The 24,532-nt window shown below is 34.4% G+C and overlaps 3 protein-coding genes and 1 pseudogene across 3 annotated transcripts; 1 reads left to right on the top strand and 3 right to left on the bottom strand.

Moving 5' to 3' along the window:
- The first annotated feature begins 587 nt into the window (after positions 1–587).
- Positions 588–8,144, top strand: LOC110705936 (annotated as a pseudogene).
- A 316-nt stretch (positions 8,145–8,460) lies between these two features.
- LOC110705929 (polygalacturonase-like) lies at positions 8,461–11,311 on the bottom strand. Its single transcript, XM_021883847.1, has 4 exons — positions 11,174–11,311; positions 10,227–10,526; positions 9,199–9,711; positions 8,461–8,688 (listed from the first exon to the last, which is right to left on the bottom strand). The coding sequence occupies exons 1-4, from the start codon at positions 11,309–11,311 to the stop codon at positions 8,461–8,463; spliced, it is 1,179 nt and encodes a 392-aa protein (XP_021739539.1).
- Positions 11,312–13,276: 1,965 nt separating this feature from the next.
- LOC110705930 (polygalacturonase-like) lies at positions 13,277–15,609 on the bottom strand. Its single transcript, XM_021883848.1, has 4 exons — positions 15,466–15,609; positions 14,369–14,641; positions 13,753–14,262; positions 13,277–13,510 (listed from the first exon to the last, which is right to left on the bottom strand). The coding sequence occupies exons 1-4, from the start codon at positions 15,607–15,609 to the stop codon at positions 13,277–13,279; spliced, it is 1,161 nt and encodes a 386-aa protein (XP_021739540.1).
- A 2,455-nt stretch (positions 15,610–18,064) lies between these two features.
- LOC110705966 (glycerophosphodiester phosphodiesterase GDPDL3-like) lies at positions 18,065–23,715 on the bottom strand. The gene is made up of 9 exons (XM_021883893.1): positions 23,478–23,715; positions 21,379–21,675; positions 20,842–20,954; positions 20,211–20,721; positions 20,063–20,101; positions 19,672–19,950; positions 19,356–19,498; positions 18,637–19,120; positions 18,065–18,547 (listed from the first exon to the last, which is right to left on the bottom strand). Exons 1-9 carry the CDS (start codon positions 23,596–23,598, stop codon positions 18,267–18,269), a joined length of 2,268 nt encoding a protein of 755 aa, XP_021739585.1. The 5' UTR covers positions 23,599–23,715; the 3' UTR covers positions 18,065–18,266.
- Positions 23,716–24,532: the final 817 nt, after the last annotated feature.

Below are 24,532 nucleotides of genomic sequence, written 5' to 3' on the forward strand. Positions count from 1 at the left end.
CTATTTTGTAAAGTAGATTCGTGGCCAAACTATTTACTAAACTAAGCTTCTGGGGTAAAACGCTCTGATTTTTTTTTTCTTAAAAAAAAGAGTGTAAAACGCATTTTTTATTTTTTTTGTTTTTAAATCAGAAATTACAAAAGCTAAAAAAAAAAACACTAAAAATGTTGTCCCGATCGCGCGTTTTAAGTGTATTTGATTTTTTTTTGTTTTACAAAATCAGAAATTACGAATTTTTTTTTTAAAAAGGTCAACATGTAGCGTTTTATACTTTGATTTTTTTTTTTAAAAAAACCAGGATATAAAACGCTGTCCGAGACAACGTTTTATCCCAAAAATTTAATTTGGTAAATAGTTTGGCCACAAGTCTACTTTACAAAATAGTTTTGTAATAAAGCTTACTTTGAAAAAAATCCTCAACTATACCTGGGTTTGGGCAAACAATCCGGTGCTACGGTGCATATTGACCCTAACCTTTAAACAGTTTTATTCTCGGTATTTACGAAAGGGCAACCCGACGGATACATAATAAATAGGCAAAAGCTAACCAATTTTCTTTGCAATCGGTCTTTTTCGTTGCAAAACATCATGCCATAGCTCAAGTTAAGGCTGTTAAGCCCACCCAAGTGACCCAACTCCTTCGAGAGTTGTAGAGGAAAAATTGCATGGAAAGAATAGTAGTGGCTTTGATTGTGAGTTTATGGGTGATCCCAATTTCAATTCTTGTTAATACAATTGTTCCTGATTCTTACATGGTAATTCAACCTTTCCCATTTTTATTTTCTATTTATATTTTTTTGCAAGAAAAAGATTTTTTTCCATGCTAAATATATTGGATTTTTTTACCAAAGTGAGCTAATTTGGCAAAGTATTTACCAAATTGGTCTCGTGGCAAAAGTATTTCCCAAACTAAGCTTTTGGGGTAAAACACTGTCTCGGACAGCGTTTTACACCCAGATTTTAGACCACGACTGGGATGAGATCCGTGGATACAGTTGGGGTAGTGCTTGTTTGGCGGTCTTGTATCGCCATCTGTGTAGAGCATCACACCGTGGAGCACAGCTGATCGGAGGTCCTTTGGTTGTGCTACAGGTAAACCTCATCATTATCCTTAAGCCTAGTTTGATAATGACTTGACGTTATTTATGTTTTACCTTTTTATTTTATTTTAAAAATAGCTATGGGCTTGGGAGCACATCCATGTAAGGAGACCAGGTAGGCCTGTTGTGCACTGTCCGGGGCAGCTGGACCAGGACGATCAGTACGCAGAGTACGATGCTCCCCTGCTCCCTGAACCTGATCAGGCATACGGTTGTAGGTTCGTAACATTACACTTGTGTTGCCGCATTTTGTTATAATTAGCTAGTACAACTTCTTAAATAATTTGTTGCCACAGGTGGGTGGTTCCCAGACTGACACATGCGTATACAGCGAGAGGTCTTCTCTACTACCGTGACGCCCTCGACTGACTCACGGATGAACATGTGGAATCTTGCAATAAATTTGTAATCGTTTGCTTACTCTTTATACTGTTTATTGGCATTGCCCTAACCTATTTACGATATTTCCTTATTGCAGATGACATGGGATCCCTATTCTGCTGTGTTGGTAGAGGCCATGCCAGAACACTTGCTCGAGCATCGTGCTGAGTGGCTTGCCAGGACCCCCATGATCTGTTTCGAGGTCGTGGAGAGCCACCTACCGGACCGAGTGTTGCGACAGCTCGGACTTCACCAACCTATCCTCATGTCCTGTGACACTAGTATCCGCCTCCACGGCATTGACCGTCGTGGAAAGTTGGAGACAAACTGGGCACAGGAGCATTATCAATTCATTGAGCTTTGGGACCAGCGTTGACGGTCACCTGTTTCAGGGTGTTATGGATCCGCGTGATCCTTACATGGTATGGTACAGGAAGATTACACGCCTTTTCATCAACCCTACCTACACGCCACCGTCCACGCACTACCATCCAACTTATGATGTTATCGGCGGACTTGTGAGTTTATTTCATTTTCTTGTTTTCCAAAATTATTTGAAATTCTATATCATATTACTAAGTCATGGATGATTACTGCAGGCGGGGGATATGGGTGCGATGGTTGATGCACTTTCGGATGCCTTAGCAGTCGTACCCACCAGAGCCCAGGTCGAGCGGGTGTGAGATATGGGCATACATAACTTGTAGAGATATGACCATGGTCATCTCGTCCACCCCAGGGACGATCATGACCCCAACTCCTTCCATTCACAGTTCGACTTCGGACAGAGCAGTGGCGCAGGTGATTACCATTCACAGTTCGACTTCGGACAGAGTAGTGGTGGAGGTCATACTTCGGGCTTTACACAGGCAGAGGATTACTTCATCCATAACACCGCTCCCGGCCACACCCTGGATGACTCATCGTCTCGCCAGCTGACTCCTCCACCGTCCCGAGACCCATTCACCACCATTCAGCATTATATGAGGCGTCCGAGGCGTGTTCGTAGACGGACAGAGGACACACAGGATGGAGATCAGTTTACTCCAATACATGAGTCCGGATAGTATTAGTTAGTTGATCTTTTTGTGGTACTCAGATATTTAACAATGTTGTATATAACGCTTACATTATTAATACAAGAAATGTTTTTTAAATGACTCTCTGTACAATTTGAAGTTTATTTCCCTTATTTATCCGAATTTGACTTTTGTCAGTGAAACTATATCTTTTATCGCCGTTATATATATCAAGCAGCATATATTTGGTTTCCTGCACTTAAAGTGCTGTTTCACGATGGTTGTAGTGCTGTTGGGGTTGTTTCCAGTGTTTGATGGTTGTCAATGGTTGTCGGTGGTGGTGGGAATGTTCTTGCATTGTTTAGGGTGTTTTGCATTGCATATGGGTGGTCGAGAGTGGCGGCCGGTGGTGGTGGGGGAGGTGGTTGATGGTGGTGGGGGTGGTGGGAATGCTCTTGCATTGTTTAGGGTGTTTTGCATTGCATATGGGTGGTCGAGAGTAGCGGCCGGTGGTGGTGGGGGAGGTGGTTGATGGTGGTGGGGGTGGTGGTTGATGGTGGGGGTGGTGAGAATGCTCTTGCATATGGGTGGTCGAGAGTGGCGGCCGGTGGTGGTGGGGGAGGTGGTTGATGGTGGTGGGGGTGGTGGGAATGCTCTTGCATTGTTTAGGGTGTTTTGCATTGCATATGGGTGGTCGAGAGTGGCAGCCGGTGGTGGTGGAGGAGGTGGTTGATGGTGGTGGGGGAGGTGGTTGATGGTGGTGGGGGTGGTGGTTGATGGTGGGGCTGAGGCTGAGGTTGCTGGGTCAGGATGATGTGTAGGGGCAGCAGCAGATGGACAGGAACAACAGCTGGCTGCTGGTAATGCAGTCAAGCAGAAAAACGCTGCCTCAGGCAGCGTTTTATTCTTTGACATTAAACATTACCTCAGGCAGCGTTTTATGCTTTAACATGAAACGCTGCCTCGGGCAGCGTTTTAAAGCCCATATACATATTCCAGTATATTTTGGCAAAATATGCTTAGTATATTTTGCCAAAATACATACCAACAGGTCAACACCGTAAAACGCTGTCTGAAACAAACAACGTTTTACTTCTTGAATTTTTTTTTAAAAGAAACTGGGTGTAAAACGCTGTCCGAGACAGCGTTTCACCCCAGAAGCTTAGTTTGGAAAATACTTTTCCCACGAGACCAATTTGGTAAATAATTTGCCAATAAAACTCAATTTGGGAAAAAATCCGAATATATTTTGGTATTGAATTTGACAGGACGAAATATTTCACATTCCTTAAGCTCAACAATACTGTAAAGGCAATTTCAAGAGCTGGGATCCTATGATTACTACGCCTCCTGGCTTGTATTTGAGCAATTTCCCTTAAAATCTTAATTTGTTCCTACATGTATAATTTTTGTTTTGTGGGCGCCAACTAGCTTATTTGGTTAAAGTCGTGGGGTATTATGATTGATATCCGAGACTTGGGATCGAATCCCACCATACCTCATTGCACAACCCAAATTGTAGCTATTTAATTAATAAGTTTTTGAGTTTTTAACCATTATTTCCTCTAGTTTAAAAAGGCTTGATTTACCCTTTTCAAAGTATGATCTTGGTGATGGTTATCTGGCTGATTTACTAGAGGCTTGAAAAAGAGTAAAGTAGGTTAGCTATAGAAGGTGTACATTGATTTACCAATCTATTGTTGTACTTTTGAGATGCTACAAAATGAAGGCATTATTGTGTGTGATAATTTAAATGGTGAATTAAGGAATAAGGGTAGATATCATCTATTGTGATAACTGATAAATAGACATGAATTTGAATTTATTTATAGGGAGAGTGATTGTCACAGTGAAGGGGATTTGTTGGGATTGCTCCATTTCATGTCAAAACATTCAAATTCGGCTAAAAATGCTACAAAACATTCAAATTGCTAATTTCTAAATTCTAGTGATGGAGGGGAAAACTTACATAATAGTGATTTCCCCTAGTACTCTAGTAGATGTATCGGTTTGTGCAATCAGCATTATTTGGTGCCTTTTTTTAGTGCTCCAGTAAATAGGTGTTAGCCAGATTGCTTCTTTCGGAATGATTTTACCTTGCTCGATGACTGATGTCTCACATAAACAAAGCTCTGTTTTTTTATCAGTCTACCCTTAAATAATATGTCAATAATGTCATTTCCTCCATACAATGCTCTGGATTGTGCAACTTTTCTTGAGTAATTGAGTGGGATTAGCTATCTAGAGTTCAAGTGTTAGTTAGAATGGAGTTGATTTTGTAATTCAAAACCTTTGCAGGGTACTATCTTTCACTTGCCCATATTTCTTCTTTGTTTCCAGGCATGGTTTTGATCCAACGGATCTCATCCTTTAAAGATCTATGTTCTGCTGCAATCCTTCGCTCCATCAATGGTGCGTTAGCTTTTATATGCAGCATTCTAATATATGAGATCATCACACAGTTAAGACAAGCACTTGACAAAAGAAAAGCAACAATTTACACTGTTGTTCTTTCATTATACCCTCTTCATTGGTTCTTCACTTATCTTTATTACACTGATGTGGCATCACTGATCTTTTTCCTTGCTATGTACCTGGCTTCCCTGAAAAAGATTTATGCTTTGAGGGCCTTGGTAAGGACTAAGTCCACATGTATTTCATAATACTACTTTGTTTACTTCATCTGCATGAAAGCATACTAAGATATATTTAACTCTTTCATGAAGATGGGGGCATTGGCTGTATGCATTCGACAAACCAATATCATATGGATGCTTTTTGTTGCATGTGGTGGTGTAATTGATATGCTGCTGGTCAATAGGCAAAATGTAGGTATTCATAAATCTAATGTGTCTATTGGTGAAAAGGACCACATAACTCCTAAAGATGATTTTGCAGCAAAATCAGGATTAAGAAGGCGAAAGATGTAGGCTTTTGCAATTGATGTTCCCTGCCCTACTGTTATTGGTGCCGATAAGACTGCTCTTTCAAGATCCCATCTTTCAGGTGACCTCTGCACCTTTATCAATCTCCAACTTATTGTCCATAATCTCTAAAGAGTCTAAGTGACTAAGTATAACTAGTTAAGGTCTGCAATTGAAACTGAAATTGCCACTATTCAGCCACTGGTATATTTGTTGTATTATAGATGAGGTTGAGATTGTTTATCTTTAAAGAAAACATAGATACTCAGTACAAAATGGAGGTTGGATGAGTTGCCAGATTGTTATGCATTGTGCTATCAATTGTTTCTTTCTTTTATGTTTTATTGCTATGTAATTATATTCCTTTTGTTTTCATAAATTTTACTTCATCTTTATAAGGTCATGTAGCTATTTTATCCAAGCAGCAGCTAAGTTTTATTTGTTCCATTCATTCAAGTCCCTCTAGGTGTTAGAATGTCTTTTCATATCTTTCAAAAGTAGCTACACAGTAGTTTTTTAAATTTTATGTCAATTTCCATCTCAACCTCACTTCCTTCCTCTTTATGGGTCTTGTCAAAAGATTGCTCCGTGCCTCTGTCCATAATGATAATTAATATTCCACTATTCGATGATACAACTAAATTGGATTGTGCTTCTAATCTGTGCCTACTGTACTTATTTTTGAACAATTAGAATGTTCCCAAAGTCAAGTCTTTCCCTTCTTTCGCTGTTGGTTTGAACGTAATTTAACCTTTTGATAGCTCCCAGCTTGGCATAACCAATACTTATTTTCAAATAAATCCATGATCTATCAGGCAATATGAGTTCAGCTTCTACCTCAAGGTGGATTGTTATGGTTTATTAAGTAATCATTTCAAAAGATCCTACATGCATTTGCGTACTTGAGCTCATGAATGGTTGAACAGTAGGCCTTTTCTCGTGCTTGCTATGTGTTTGTATTGGTTTGTGTCATCGAGTGCTTTCCTTTTCTTAAATCTTTTTTGGATTTTTTTTTTTTGGGGTGGGGGGCATTGTTCTGGGTGTTCCTTCAGTGAAAATTAGCTCCTGTGCTGTTACAAAAGTAGCTGGTTCATTTGCCTGGAAATTTAGACAAGATATGCTTTAGTTATAAGATATAAGTGCTTCGCAATTGCTAACTTTTCTTATGCTATTTATTTGTAGGATTGTTTGATGAGATCCAGTACATTATTGTACAAGCATGGCATTCAAAATGGGAGCTTGTGGTTTCTTTTAGCCCCTTTATTTTGGTGTTGGGAGCCTTTGTTGCTTTTGTTTATTGGAATGGAAGTGTTGTTCTTGGTACTATCATCTTGCCCTGCTGTGTCTTTGCCTTCTGTTTTCCTGTGGTCTTTGTGTGCTGCCTCTGCCTTTCTATTTTTCTGTTGTATATGTATTTTATTCTCCATTTTTTGTGTTGCAGGTGCTAAAGAAGCTCATGCTGTTTCCCCACATTTTGCTCAAATTATGTATTTTGCAATGGTTTCTGCACTGTTTAGTGCTCCATTCCACTTCACTTTGGGCCATCCTACTGTTCTGCTGCAATCCATTTGGAAGACTAAGCCGCTTAGTTTTGTCCTGGGATATGTGATCTTTGCTGCCGGTCTGTTTCTGGGATTATTTCAGGTAAGCAGAGAAACCTATCTGTATACGCTAATGAAATATTGAAATGCTACAGATACAAGCTATTTTGTCACCAAGTATTTGTTTCCTTGTTTCAAGACAGTTTCAGATTGTCGTTTTGTCAGTTTCTCCTGAACAATATAGATAGAACAGAGAGTTTTTCACATTTTGGTCCTTACTAAAATTTTGTCTCCATGGTAGATCTAATAAATTTTAACATTCAACATTTACATGTGAGACCAATTATGTATAGTCATAATTGTATCTACTTAAAAGGTCAAAAAATATAATATACGGAGTATTCAATGATTACTGTCATAATTGATGATTGTTATGTACTCTTGTATATGATTAAGCTATGTTTTTGGAAATATATATATTTTGGTTGAATGCTGCAGTATAGCTCACCCCTATCTTCTAGCAGACAATCGACACTATCCATTTTATATCTGGCTAAGGGGTCATCAATGCTCATCAGTTAATGAAATACTTTCTAGTCCCATTTTATGCTTACTCATGGCTATCAATCTTGCACATATTAGGTCAGTATTTTATCAACCATTTATGGCTTGTATTCAGTAATTTGTTCCTTTCACAGTTTCACCTGTCTAAACATGACGTATTTCTCCTACCAATGTCACAAATTCGAATCCTAGCGCTAGGTCTTGGGGTGGGGATTTCCCTTATCCCCCCTCCTTGTCAAGGGTCTGGCCTGCAAATCTGGGCCAAGTTGACCTGTGAAAAGTTCAGTAAAGTCCTGATAAATAGTTTTGCCTTCCAAACGATCTGCTGAACCCCTCTTTACTTTTCTGTCAACAGGAAAGGCTAGGAGCAGAATCTGGGTGTTGGCCTATTTCTTGGCTTGTGCTGCAGTTCTTGTGCCTACCCCACTGGTTGAGTTTAGGTAATACACGACACCATTCTTTATTTTTATGCTTAATTGTAGGATTGATGAGATTAGTAAGTGGCTTCTCATTGCGATTCTATATGTAGTTGTTCACAGCTTCACCATGTACATGTCTTTGTTTCGTCCATTCGAGTGGAGCCATGAATCTGGTGTTCAGAGATTTATATGGTAGATCAGCAACATAACTTAAACACTTCTTTTCAGCAGATCCTAGAAGTAGTATTGTATACCATGTTAATGAAGGGTGCATTTTTTTTACTCGTTAAATACGAAGTATCTTGAATGAGTTAGCAGCCCCTTAAACACATCCATGTTAAACTGTAAGTCTGTAATTCTCTTGTCCAATTTTGAGTCACAATAGTTACTTCCTAAACCAAGTTAATTATACCTTATTGTATTACGATGTAGCACCTAGATCACATCGATATAGTACGTATAGCTAGTTTCATCACATAATAATTACGGAGTACATAAGGTTACGAAAGATGCTAAGAAATGCAAGATGGTGGCTTTTGGAATCCAGAAGCAACACCCTTGACGTTGTAACAAGATGAAATTGTTGGTCCTTTGTTACTTCCATACTTCAAATTTATATTCTTTGTCTCAACTTCACATGGTCTATATTTACTGCATTGTAAGTTTACTGCAACGTACGTTTGTGAAACTCCCATTATATTCACAAACTTCACATCGCTTATTTGAACATGAGAATCTCCCTTCAATAAAGAAAACAAAAGAAAATTAGAATACATTCTACTAAATATTCCCATATCTAAATTAAATAGGTGTCTTATATAAGCATGTAACAAATGAAGTACATTTACTTAAAAAGTAAATTCAATAACATTGTCTAAGGCCGTGTCAGTTCACCTTAAAAAAATAATATTCAGTAAAAATAAATTTAGTTCAGTAAAAATCAGTAACTCTAAAGAAGAAATATAATAGAGAATCAGTAAAAATAATTTCAGTTAAGTAAAAATAAGGTGAAGTGAACGGGGCTTAACAAGGTTCGAAGGGATGTAAATGTCCTAGAGGTATTCGTATGATTTATATCTTTATATTATGTGGATGTCAATTAGCTTAGTTGGTTAAAGTTTTGAGAGTAGACATGTAATCATTTCATTAGACGCTACCAACCCCCTCGCCCGCAAGAAATAAAGTAAGAACCCGTCTCAAATAATAGAGTCAGACCGACCCGGTTAATAAATAAAGAGATTTGGAGTTACCTTAGGACAATCATGTGATGGACAATAATTTTGATCAATAATGATGGGATTGCTAGCATTGTTAACAAAAATGCTCTCAAATGAAATTTGAGCAACCTTCCCAGCATTTTTGGTAGCCCATGTCTTAATCCTCACACCATTCATGGTATCAGTGAAGTTGCAATTCTTCACATTTATTCCCTTCACTGCAAGCTCATTGGGCCCGATACCCATGCTCCCGATGCTGATCCCGTGGCCCGGCCCGCATCGAGTATCCGTGATGTTAACATCTTCAGCTCCAGGAAGGAGTGAAATGCAATCATCTCCTGTAGAAATCTTTGAATCTGTTACTTGGATTTGTCTTGAGAAGGCAATGTTGATTCCATCAGTGTTAGGGCTATTAGGGGGGGCTGAGATATGAATTTGGGTTATCGTAACGTTTTTGCACCCGTATAGTTTAATGTGGCTACCTTTACTATTGACGAAATTCATGTTGTCGATCCTTGAATTGTTGACGAAAGTTAACATCAACGACTGTAACACAACAATGAGACAGTCGATAATATGTTAGTTTTAATATACTAAACGTACGTGTTTATTAAATTCCAAAAGGGCTCAAAATAGACATGATAGTTATGGTGACTCAAAAAAATTAAACGTTAGCAATTGTATGTTGATGGTTTTGAAAAGCTATTTAGAAAACTCAACGTAACATGCATTAGTTGAATTGCAAGGTAAAATGATTTGAAATGAATTCAAATTTATAACCTAGAAATCATCAAACACCGCCATTGAAGTATATATGGAGGATTTTTGTAGTAGAAAAGTAAAGTAATCAAACAAGGCTAAATTTTAATAATTAGTGATATTAATTCATTAGCTCAAATAATTGGATATTTCCTCTATTATTTTAAGTGTTACAGTTACCTTGCATTATTAAGTGTTACCCTCCATAATTTTAAGTGTTACAATCACCTCGCATTATTAAGTGTTACACTTTAACTCGCACGTAGTCATAGATAATTTGATTGAAAAAAGAATTAAGTTACCGTAGGAAGGTTGTTAGTCGAGGGATAATCTTCCATTATCTTGAACCATGACTCTGAGCCTTGCCCATCAAAATGCCCACTACCACTGATACCCAATCTATCTACATATCTAAATTCAACCCAATAGCTCAGCCCAATATTTACTTTATGGGCCTTCAAAAAGCCTGCATTGTGGAAATCTATTGGGCCCATGCATGGGCCTTGAAACAGTAGATTTCTCAACAAGAATTTCCCACGTGGGATTTTAATTACCGCTTTGCCCTTCCATTTGCATGCTTCATTCCATGATCTCTCGAAGGCCTACATGGTGAAACCAATTTCAATTTTAAGACATTTTAATTATCACTCAAATTATTGTATACTTACATAAAAAAATTGTTTTAACATCAAAAATACTAAATATAGATGAAAAAAATATATATATTTATGTGAATATTAACCCATTTCTCATAAGATGTATGCTTGTGAGTATATTTTGTGTATTACTATTACACTAAGCAAATACGTGCATATAGCCATGTGTGCGCATAAGGAGAGAGGTTAAAGAAATCTTAAAACATGACTACATTACAAATACATTTACGACTGTGAAAAATTATTTTTAAATCTTAATTTAAATATGTTTTATTTTTGACGGAAAGAAAAATAATTTTTATTTATATAATCTATCTCTCTTATTGTTTCAGTTATTTGTTAGTGATAAGAGAAACACAAAACAAACTAAACGAGCACATGCAAGAGACTAGCTAGAATAATTAAGACTTCAAAAAATATATAAACCTGTATCGCTTAAACCTGTATCGCTTAACATTTTATTTTTTAACTCTTGCAAATTGAGTCAGTTGTGTAGATGAAATTTGATCCTCACTTTATATACTCATGATCATATCAACTACCGAGGATTAATTTGACATAAGGACGTAAGGTGAGTAGGTGACTATGATTACCTCTGAACTATCATAATGGTCATCACCAAGAGCACCATAGTCTTTAACGTTGAAGAATTTCACCCCCTTAATTGCTTGAGAGAAACTCAAAATTAGCAAAATCAGTAGCAAACTTAAAGCATCACTCTTTCTTGTCATTTTTTGTTATTTTCTCTTCTAACACTGATATATATATATATATATTTTCTAGGGCTTAAGTTGGTATGTATTAATATGTTTCACCAACGACTAATAGCTTCTTCATATTATATACACAAGAGTTTTTGTTTTTTTGTTTTTTTTTTTTTTTTTTGACAAGTGGTATACACAAAGTTACGGTAAAAAAAGCAAGTATTTTGCACCTTTTTTATTTTTTATTTTTATTTTTATTATTGTTTGCAAATTCGGTTTCTATTTGAACTAAGCAACTAACGTTTGACCTTTTTGCATGCGGGCGTGTAACCATGCATGCATAAGAACAAACTGAAATAAATGGGAAATGAGCCTATCATAAAGAATTGGTTGCTCACTTTCAAAATAACAAAAAATAAAAACTTATTTTCCCAAAGCTAAAAAAAAAAATATTCTCCTTCCTTCATCACAAATATATATATTAAGGGTATTGATAAGAAATATAAGTGAAAATTATATAAAATTAATATTTTAAAAATGTATTCCTTATTTTAAGCCGAATAACAAATTCCCACACAATATGATTTTAATGTTTATAATAGTGTGTTTTTATGGTCAAAATTTTAAAAGGTGACCATATATATCAATACAAAAATAATTAAAAGAAAAGAATGGAGCCATAAAAAAAGGGTGGGGGGGGGGGGGGAAGGAAAGTGTATGAAGGATAATGTCCTTGGATACTCTATTTTTCTTTCAATTCACACACTCAAATATTTCAAAAAATCTTAATACTTCGTACATAATGTAATGGTACGGTTGATTTCAATTGTTAATTCGTTATCTTTTGCATTAACTTTTGCTAGCCAATCAAATTTGGGCTGTGAACTATATTACTCTATTAATGTTATTTTTATTGCCAATAATTTATTGTTATTCTATAGATATATAGTTACACAAGCTAACATTAGATTTGCAATTGGTACATAGTATCTCATTAAAAAAATTACTTATTTTGTAAAGCACAATTCATCCTCACATGTGCGCGTGTATAAATATTCCTAGGAAAGTACTCTAACGACATTAGTGTCGTACCACCAAGCAAGAACATATGTATATACTTCTATATATACGAGTGCTTTGTATACAAACCATGTCTTGTACGTACATGCAAATTAATTACCCATAAAGTATGATCTATTTCATTAATTAATTAGAAATGAATTTAATTTAGAAATGAATCTAATTACTTTTCATTTTATTGAAGATGAATACGATTTACTTTTATCTATTCATTTTTTTAGTAGCAACTAAAAAAAGGGTTGCAGGGAAAGGGAGGGGTTAGGGTTGCAGTAAGGGGGTAGTCTAGGCGGCACTGCGGTGGGGGCAGGCGTAGTGAGGGTGGAGGGCAGGGAGGGTCCGGTGGCCGGTGGTGGTTTTTCTAGCCTTTTTTTTTGAGTTTTAATTATTTTTAAAATAATTAGTTAACTGTTAATTATTACTACTACTGTATAAATTTTTGTTAAAAATTAAAACTTATTTGGACCAATTACATAGTGACATGTGTACATAATATTTGTAACAAAATAAAATTATCTTTTCAACAAGTTACCGGTCATTTAAGACCATTAAAAGCAAATTCATATTAAAGTTCGGATTATTAAAAAAAATTCAAAGTTGGGCAAATGAGATAAAGTTGGGACTAAAAAGTCAATTTTTTCAAATAAAAAAGTAAATAGATTTATACATTCAAACGTATAAGGGTGGGGTCATACAACTTCTTTCTAATATGAAGTAGAATATCAGTCGTATCTTATGGGGCCATATACGATCTTCATTCAATGAATTAAAATTTCGTTTCATAGAGACCTACCGCATCCTGCGATTACGGAAATAAAATAATATTGAATATCCGTAAATTGCTAGGGACTACTCACTCCTACCTCCCCAACATTATTTTTCTTTCTAATTAAATCTTTTCTCTTAATTATCATCTTATGATGACAAGCAAGATTTAGGCAATTGTACACCATAAGCCTTCCCACTAGCATTAGAACAATTAGAAATGGTTTTCTCTGCATTGCTCTGAAACCTGATTTTAATGTCCCTTAACTCGATTTTATCGCATGGATTACTCCCACTGCAATGAAAATTCACTGCAACATTCGTCCTTGATGTTCCATGAATGTTCTTGAACTTCACATCTCTTATTCGAACTTTTGAATCACCCTACAAGTCAAGCTCGAACACGTTAGCAAAACAAAGAAGAGATTTACTATGCTCAAGTCAAGTAACTAAGACTTTGGTGCGTGTATCATATACGTTAGCCAGATTTACATTAGTTACATGTTACATATTACATATTTAGTCTTGCCCTAGGATAATTATATTTGTGAATTTTTAAAATATTCTATAATCACATACCAAATAATAAAACATGATAATGTTACCTTATAAATTTTGATACATACCTTTTCACAATCTTTCCAAGGACAATAATTCTGATCAAATATGATAGGGTTATCAACATTTGTCATAAAAACATTCTCATATCGAACCTTCGTAACAAGGCCAGGATTATTAGTAGCCTTAGTCTTGATTCTTAAACCATTAGTAGTACCCAAAAGATGGCAATTTTTCACGAAAATTCGCTCGACACGTTCATCAGATGACCCTCCCATACTTCCGATGCTAATTCCATGACCAGGACCACATTTAACCCCAGTAACACTTATGTTTTTCGAACCCCTAAGAATTGCAACGCAATCATCTCCTGAAGCAATGGTGGAATCGGAAATTTTAATACCATTTGATTCTCCAATCTTTATTCCATCAGTGTTAGGACTATCTTCTGGTGATGATACAGTTATTTGGTTTAGTTTAGTGTTGTTACATGCAAATAAGTTGAAATGGGTGCTTTGGCTGTTGCTTAGCTTTATATTTTGCGCCTTTGAGTTTGTTACAAAGCTAAATCTCAACAACTGAAACAACAATAAGATAAAAGACCGTCAAAGATATACATGTAAAAAATGTAAAATTTCAAACGTTGTGATTAAAAAAACAGAGGATGTTTGTACTATAACTTACTGTTGGAAGGTATGGAGAACCTTGTTTTGGTGGGCCTGCACCAATAAACGATCCTCCTCCACTTACTGCCAGCCCATCAATATACCGAAACTCGATCCAATAATCTCCACTAAGGCCCAACGGAGCCTTTAAAGTGCCTTTGTTTTGAAATTCTATTGGGCCATTACATGGGCCAGTCAATAATACTGAACCCACTAAGTATGTACCCGAAGAGACAACCAATTTGGATCCATCCTTCCATTTGCATGCATCATTCCATGCTTTCAAAAGTGCCTACAAAATTTTGAACATATTATATAATGGACTTTGTGATATATTTTCCATAGATATCATTAAAAGAATAATATATTTAAGTTTATATATGTTAAAAATATTAGTTAGGGAATATATCTTTAGGTTTATGGCTATGTTAGTATATCTTGTAGGAAGATTGATTATTATTCATCAATAGGTAGAGTATTTATATAAAACCTACGCTCATAAGATAGGAAACAATTTTCTTAAAAAATATACTAACATAGCCATAAACCTAAAGATATATTTGCTAATTAATATATTTAACATAAATAAACCTAATTATATTATTCTCTTAATGATATCTACGGAAAATTTATCACACATGTATCTTCTGATATCATATATCTCTGACAAAATTGCACCATACAAAATTCAAACACTTTACCAACCCAAACAAAAATAACATGATTTTTGGACATAGTGAAAACATAATTTTACATTTTACTTTTTATTTTTCACAATGTCCAAAAACATAATCCTTTGTTAATCACAAGTTCGAAATCTTTTTTTTTTTTCATTCTTCACAATTTTCTGTTTTTTATTTATGTATGCACATCCTCCATCCCACTAAAATCGTCTCATTAGACTCAAAATGAGACATTTTAGTGGAATTTGTGGTCTCAAATGAAGCAATTTCAGTAGGATAGAGAAAGTAAAATTATAAAGACACATTCAAAAGTGTAGAGAACACTAAAAAAAATAAAGCTCCTAAAAAACATGCTTTCATTTATCTTTTTCCTCATTTAGTAAAATAATCGTAAATGGTGGCAAATTATGAAATAGATCATCAAATGAATTACCTTACTGTTGTCCACTTCTCCACCTTTAACAGCACCATAATCATCCAAATCGAAGACCTTTGATTGACAATGCCCTTTGGTAATAAGACAAAGGATTAACAACACTAACACGGCACATTTTGACATACTCGACTTGATTTGCATCTCTATCAACCCGAGTGTATGTAAGAATTTGTAAAACCCACTCGAGAAAATAATGTAAGAATTTGTGAACTCACCCGAGTGTAAACTCAATGAATCTGTAAAATACACTTTGCATGCTATAACTGATTGCTTTATATAAGAGGTGATCACATGAGATTACAAAAACGAAAAAGGTCAATATATCTTTACGATACCAAGGTAGATAAATGGTTTACTATATTAAGGTCAAAATCTTTTGAGTTTTTGGCTTAGTAAATTTCTTTTCCAAGAATACTTTTACCTTATAAAAATGATTGAGTGATAAACTTATGGCCTTATACCTTTTTTAAATAATTTCTTCACATATATGTATAATTACCATGTTTCTAACTTTCTTTGTACGAAAAATATAGATTTTTTCAGTTAAAAATGGTTTATTTTAGTGTTGTACTCCGTATTTATGAATTTAATTTTATGTGCTAAGAAAATGGTAGATTGAGATGTTGTTCAAATATTTACCTTTTTTATCTAGTCATTTATCTAGTTTAACACATATTCTTTGTGATTTGCTAAATTACTTCCTTTGTTGTATAATAACTAGTACCGGCAAACTTGATATATTAGTCCGTGTACTAGTTTGAGTAACAATATAATGGTATGCAATTAAACATTATAGATAAAAAAAAATTATATACAAAGTTAATTTACGAAACTTCTCATATTAATAGTTGTCCCATCCATTCTTTTTTACTCACCTTGCATTTTCTACAATCTCCAAAGACTCCAATGAAATGTATCTTTAAATGCGTACTAGTGCAAATTGCACGGAGTACAAGTATTTGAAAATTTGATATTAAGATACCACATGGTGAAAGGATTCTAACAAGATATCACGAGATAATTCTTGTTTTGTATTTAAGAAAAAAATTATCTCATGATAGTAAGTGAGTAGAGCAAAAAACAATTGAGGTTTAACAACATTGTACATAACAATACATGTTTTTAATTAATACATTAGTAAAAATTTATAGTTTAAATAAAGTTAACATTTGTATATAAATAGTAAAAATTCAAAGTGTGTTAAATAAATTATTCTATAACAAGGGATAGGAATATTAATTTTATTGAATTTCTTTAGGGTTAATAATAAAATAGCTTACGGCTTTGTTTGGTATCGTTGTGGTTTAGGTTTCAAATAATATGATATATATCATTATATCATATGATAAATTAAAAATTAGTCAAATTTATTAAAATCATGATAATTTTGAGAATTGACAACAGTTTGATTTTTTTGTTTTCTAACGAAAGAACAAGTATGAGTAGTACGTAAATACAAGCATCATATATTTCCTTTCTCGATCTAAGTATTTCGATATTATTTGACTTTACCCTAAAAAACATAGGTTATCATATTCGTAAAGTGACCTAAAAAGTCAAATATCCTAAATAAGGAGTATATATAGCTATATATAATAAAATATAACATACTTAAAATAATCTTCACTTTCTATGAGAACAAACATGATGATTGATAAAAAAAAATCTTATAATTCCTTTTATAACAATTTATTTAAAAACAATGTATGTGTTTATTTTTATGATTTGAAATTTTGTTCATGAATAGGATCGTTATAAAAATCAATTATGATTTATGATTTTGTCCATTATAAGATAAATATGTATTTCTGTATCTTGATAATTTATACTACTATCATATATAGAAGATATTGATATATAAGTATACTTTTTTTTTTTTTAAATATCCACATAATAAGATGATTAAAGATTTAAAGATTCATTGTCTCAAAAATTTTGGATCATGTTGATGGACCAACAAGTCGAAAATGATTAGATAAAAAATCTTTGTTTGCACTATTAATCTAATTCATTTTGAATAATGTTTGTGATATATAAGAATAAATATTTGGAATCGTCCTAATAAATAGTTTATTAATATTCAATTGTTATAATTTTTACCTATTGATAAAGATATTATTAGTCAAGGTATTGCATTGACATACGTGCAGAAGGAAAATGTTTCATTTATTTAAACATGGAGGAGGGAATAGTATTTTACAATCGATTTTCAATATTAACTTGTTAGCTAAGAGGTAAGAGCAACTCAGGTCTCTAATGATGAGATACAAGACGTTGTAAAACGACTTGCCACGTCACATTTTCAAGGTGCAATAATGTCAACTCGATCTTGAAGTCAACACCTTGTAGTTTGCATACAAGTGCCCCTTCATTTCCTTTATTATTTTTTTCTAAGCTTGTATATTTGTTGAGCTACATCTTGTTGCAAACAAATTACAGTATATTTTAACTCTCTAATGGTGATTAAGTATGTAACCACGCTTTTCGCAGAAATCGCAACCAAGTGATTTAAATCCATCGATCATTTGACTTGATTATATAATTTAAGTACTGCCTATAATTAAAAAGTCTTTCCTACGTGACTTGAAAGGAGACATGGAAAAAGATTAGCTTGATTATATTTGAAAACTAAAACAAAATTACTCTGCGAAATTGTATATTGAGGCATTTACTCACAATTTCAATGAAAAAATGGGCTTGTAAATCATAAGACAAATGGTATATAATGCACAAAAGTATGTATGGGAGACTCCAAAACAATCAAGTATGTACGAAGAACTTCCTTCTAACAAAACCTATCAGAACAGAACAGCAGCTGCCGCGGTCAATGACAGGAGGAATAATAATGCAGAAACAGCAACTTTATGCTGGCTATTTTTTGTTGTTTCTGGTGCTGTTGTTGGTGCAGAAGCGTCGCTTACTGGCACAACTGCAGGAAGAGGCGGCTGCTCCACATCTTCCTCAGTGAGGAGGGGTGTAGGAGGTGCTGCAGGACCCGGGCCAACTACTGCCAAGAGTCCACCAGGCTGTGCTGGTGTCATGTAACTCGGCTTTTCCTTCATCTTCAGACACAGGTTTCCTGCAGAAAACAGAGAAAACTGCATTAGTCCACTATTATAACTTACCTAGCTAATCATGTATTTGTGTTTATTCATCATTATGACTTACTCTTGTATGAAGCAGCAGTTTTCGGGAAATCTGTGATCACACCATCAACATTAGCTGCAGCGACGAATGTATTTATCTGGACTATTGGATCAGAGAAGGCGTCGAAAGGTATGCTTGTAAATTCATTCATGAGAACCTGAACATACACAGGAAGCTTAAATGCCTGAAACCGTGGCACAACATCAGTCATATTTTCAAGGAACCCGTCTGCATTGAATGGAAGGATAGACTTCCTGTCAAGAACCACAGAATCAGCAAAGGTCTTGATCTCTGAAATAGTATCGTTGTTTGTCCCACTAATGATCTCGTCGACTTCATAGACAAGTTCATAATTACTCCCCTTTATCGCCTTCAGGACTGAACTGCTGGTGGACTGAATCATAACCTTTTTTGCTGTTGAACTGTTGTAACCAGCTTCGTCTAAAGCATCCAAAACTTTATCAATTATACTCATGCCCTGCTTAACTGCCAAGTATTGCGCATTCTGAACATTCACATCAGATAAACAGAAAATCAGGATCCATTCAACTTTAAGATATACTCCCTCCATTAGAAATTAAAAAGCACATAAACTATATCAGGATATTCAATAAAAAAAAGAATCAGTGTTTCTGTTATATATATAGTGATGATTTTTTATTATGTGACATTACTTAAACTAAGTGATGGTGAAAAGAAAGGTCCATTTGGACTATGAACAGCCATCAGCCTTTACTTACCTCTATCTTGATCAACACACGAGAAAGTGATGAAGAATTTCTTGCTAAGTCCAAGAAGTCAGCCAAGGACATGATTTTTCCTGCATTCCTGTTTTTTGGGTTTCTTAGCAGAAGCGAACCTGAGTATGGACTTGTAATTGCCGCTGCAAGCAGGATAAGAAAACGAATAAGATGTTAATGAATATTGAATACTAACATTATAGGACTTACTTCTAAAAGTGATTTCAGTTCCAGAAAGCATGCTTTACTTTTAGCAGTAGTCATATATGATTTCTGTGCTATATAAATGAGACAAACGGTAGACAATTTCACTTACGAGTTAAGCCTTGAATATCAGCCCAGTCCAGACTGAATGTAAATAATCCAGCAGCAGGCTGAATTTCCTTAACAGTTGACATAAGGTTCCTGAATTGTGTGGCGTCTGTGTTATTCATGAGATTGGCAGAGCTCAGACAGAAAGGTACACCATCCTTTGACAATTGAACTTGGCAATCAATCACTTCAGCGCCATCACTAATAGCCTGTGTATAAGCTAAATCAGTACAACCAGGGTAGTCTCCACTTGCTCCATTGTGAGATATAACCAAGGGCACAGCTGAAATCAACAGATGCGGATAGGAACAGTATGTTAGAGGTGTTTATGCAATACTTGATGACTTAAGACACGGAAATAAGAACTGAAATCCAATAAAAGAAAAGCAACAAACCTTGTGCTGATGCATTCTTGCCAAGGTGGGCAAAGCAATCTGCAAAAGTTTAATACAAAATTAGCATACAACTAAAAATACAGCAACAATAGCTGGATTATCACTTTTCTACTTATATCAGGAAAGAAACAAAGAATATAGCTCTCACCTATCGCTTCTGATGGAGTTATCGGGAAGTCAGACAGCACACCATCCACAGAGAAGTCCCCGTTGTCAATGAAGTTAAGATATTCATTAACAGGGTTGTAGCTGTAGTTGTAGGCAATAGGTACATCATTTGCAAAATCTGCAGCAAAAACTTCAAGTCCAATTTTATGAGCATCATCCACCAAAGAAGTATGAGGTAGCAGATACGAGGATGCATCAAGAGGCCATATATAACTCTTCGGCACAAGGATTCCAGCAGCAAATGACTTGATCATGGTAAGATTCTTCAAGAGAGAATCATAAGTCTGGTTGGTTGAAGGTTCTGTTTCATCCTTGTCAAGAAAGCGGAAAATCAGTTTTGTTCTGGACTGTCTGTTTGCTGCTAATGGCCTTACAAGTCCTTGCAAAAAGCCGACATCAGGTGATGAGACGTGGGTGATGGTTATGTTCTGTGAAGCGTTAATAATAAAGGTCCTCATGCTCAAGTTGTGCTGGCTATAGAATTCATTGTTCTGCATAGAATCACATTTACAATAGTTACTCACCATTCAAAGATTTTCGATACTAAATGCACATTACTTAAACGATTACTGCCAACATATAAGTTATACATTGCAATAAACAAGTCCTACCTGAACATTTAACCAGAAACCTGCAGGTTCATTCTGCATAAACACGTCCTCAACACTTTGAATTGTGGACATGCCATTAAAAGAAGGACTTCGACTATAAATCCCTTGAACCACTGCAGGACAACAGAATAGAATTCAGTACTAAACATTAAGATAAAGGAATACAAAATTACAAACAGATTAACGAATTCAGGAAATACTTCGCGCACATATATAATCAGCATCAAGTCTCACACAAGAATGAAGGCATAAGTTTCAGCATCAAGATAGACAACTTGACAATAATATTTAAGTAAATACCTCTAGGAAAAACATGTTAATTTCACACAATTTGTCATACATGTTCATAAGCTATGTTACTCAGACTCGAGCTACTTATACCTAATGAAAGTCATGCAAATATTATTAACTCAAAATAAAGTGTCAAGTCTCACTAGTCCATCCCCAAGTCAAAATGGAAGTGTCCGAGTATCCAACACAGTTACTTTCACGTAAAATCAAGAATGTCCATCAAAATATAGTTCATTCCAAACTTACAAGGGATTGTTGAGAGTGTCTCAAAAGTAAAGTCGAGTGCGAAATACCCCTCAGTTTTAACACCATTAACATCATAAGTATTGCTCCCATTATTTGGAAAAATGTCTGGAATGGCAGAGGAATTATCCAGTTTGATATCAGGGAAACAAATTCCAACTCCATCTTTTGATAATTGAACATCACACCATAACACCAAATCTGGCACACTAACACTAATTGCAATTTGGTAGGCCATTGCACTAGAATCTGGAAATAACCCAGAAAATCCACCTCTTGCAACTACTAAAGGAGAAAATCCTGCAAATAAATAAATAAATAAAGTAAATATCATTTATATGTTTTAATTTGTTTAGTTCAAATAACTAAAATTAAAAATTATGGGTGTTAGATAATACTACAAGATTATGCTACAAGAAACACGGGATTTGTACCAACCACGGTATAATTAGTCGTAATCTTAATGTTTAATTATGTATTGTAATGTAAGACATGTAGTATAAGAAAATCAATCAGAGTTTAAGAAGAACAAGTTAGCAAATAAATTTAATGACTTGGTAGCATTTGAAAAGTTATTTATGGATAAGTGATTAATCTTCTTCTTTCTTTGGTTGATGGTGTGTAATGTTACTTAGACTCGAGTACTTGTGTTGGACCCAAGTGTCCTAGGTAAATTAGTGGAAAAATTCATGATTTTGGGCTGAAAAAAATGTCAAATTACCTCTATTCATACAAAAACATCACGAATTTAACACATATATGATAAATAACAAAGATAAAGAGTCCGACTAACATAGTCACGTATTCTACAACATAGGTATAGTATTGTTGTGTGGCATGATGCATGATCATATGGCATGTCATGTTAGGTGCACATGGCATGTATCATGTATGATTGTTAAGTTGTACTCCGTATTAGAGATTGAGAGTGGTTGAGGATTTGACTTTTGGTCGTATTTGGAAGTTAATCTTAATATTGTTGGATACTTCTTCTAAAAATTTAATTAAGGCTCATATAAAATGAAATTGACTTGGTAAATCTACCTTAACTTTGAAATTGACACATTTGAAATCTGCAAATACAGCTTGGAATTGATCTAGCTAACAGCTACTAATGACATGATTAATAGGACAGGAAAATGATAATAAAATTAGCTAGAAATTATATAATAGTTACAATTAATCCCTCCTTCAAAAAAAAAATCCCTCCATAATTTGAAAAGTGTCCCCAATTTTATTTTATTTTTTTATTTTTTTTAATATGTCACCAAAATATTGTACATCTCCACCATATGATCAAGTTTTCTCTACAATATCGATACAAATAGTAAGAAGCAGAGGTAGTACGGACTAAGGAGAATATAAAAATTTCAAGGGTATTACTTCATAATACGGAGTATTTGATTTAACATTGCCCCCGTTATAAGGAATTCAGGATGTTAATGAAGAATTAGATAATAATTATTCATATTTCAACTACCAATGGATATAACATACATTCAAACCCAATTTTCTATATCAATTAACCAAAAAACACCTCATAAAGTATATCAAAGAAAAGCTCCTATCTTTTTTATTTACTTTGACAACGAAACTCCATGTATGAACATGATCGAACATTTAAAGTGAAAGAATTCCACCATTAAAGTTTCCTTTTTCCATATATTCACAACTCTTTTTAATTAAAAAAAGGTCAACTTTAACCATTCTTCCCAACTTTTTACATGAAAAGAACACTTTTTTTGGTGATCAAAATAATGTAGCTATTTTCCTTTGGTGGCTTCCAGAAGCTCCTATACCATGACCAAACTAAACTTTTTTTTTGTATGTCACCAAAATATTTTCATCATTCTATATTTTTCTTTAATTAAATTTCGCCGGGTTTAATCTTTTAAGGTTCGGCAATACCATAACTCACTTAGTGACAACAATATCCGTGGTGGAACAAGTTTTTGTACACGAACATTATTTTAACCGTGGTAGAACAAGTTTTTTGTACACGAACATTTTAATTTTGGTGGAACTTGATCGACCTCCAACTATAATACTATATGAAATCAAGATAGATAAAATGTAAGAAAAACCAAAGAATGAGTACATACCATCAAGTGTCAACCATTTCGAGGTAGTTCCTTGTGCAGAAGCAAATGTAAATAACTGAATTAGCAAAACTAAACCTCCTAACACCCGAAAATTTTTCCTAGAGAACATCCCTTTATTCATTTTTTTTTTTTTTTTTGATAAAAATTCTGGAAAATTTCCAGAGCTTAGAAGAGAGAACAAAGATTTTTAGAGAGAGAATAATGGTGTTAGAAGACTTTATATATGTTAATAAAATTTTAAAATACTATTACAACAAAAAAAAACAACTTTTTAAAAGTATAAATTACGTGTATATAGGTAGAAAACAAAAGGAAAATATAATTAATTAATGATGATGATGATATAAATTATATAATTGTGAGATAATATACTAGTACTAGTACATGATTTCTGAGCATAACGCGGAAGCACGTATATTAGTATGTTTGATTTTTTTTATTATTATTTTTTTATTTTTTAAATAATATAACAAGTCAAAGACAATGAGCTTCATTATTTACGGCCGGCATTGACGGCTGCCAACTTGTAATAAGCCAACTGTTGAGCATTTTACATAGTACCTACATCACTCGATTTCTTTTGGTGAAATATAAACAAGTCGTTTGAATCGAGTTTAGTTTGGGTAACATATTATTTGAGGCGGTTTTTAATTGGTTTGGGTCATATTTTTGCCTACACGACAAGTTTACTAAGATGTAATAATACGAAGTATTACTTTACATATTCCACTTGTCTCACTTTTATGTTATAATACTACTTTTTAGGTATGTTTCACCCACAAACTATTCTAAAATTATGTATATATACAAAGGAGTAATGCGTTTATTCAGAAGCGAGGGGAGTAATTCATCTATTTTCTTTGAAACGTGTTTCATTTAATCTTACGTTGATCATTTTGAAGATTAGCCAAATTCTTTAGGCTCCTCACTAAATCTTCCAATCTTCCCCAACGTGATTGTACACCATGTGGTGCCTCTCGTTCATTTTTACATGTCCTTGTTCATGCCATTTATGGGCATTGAAGACGGCATGAAAGTCCCCTACATCAAGGGAT

This window comes from Chenopodium quinoa, unplaced genomic scaffold (assembly GCF_001683475.1).
Source record: "Chenopodium quinoa cultivar QQ74 unplaced genomic scaffold, ASM168347v1, whole genome shotgun sequence".
NCBI classification, from domain to species: domain Eukaryota; kingdom Viridiplantae; phylum Streptophyta; class Magnoliopsida; order Caryophyllales; family Amaranthaceae; genus Chenopodium; species Chenopodium quinoa.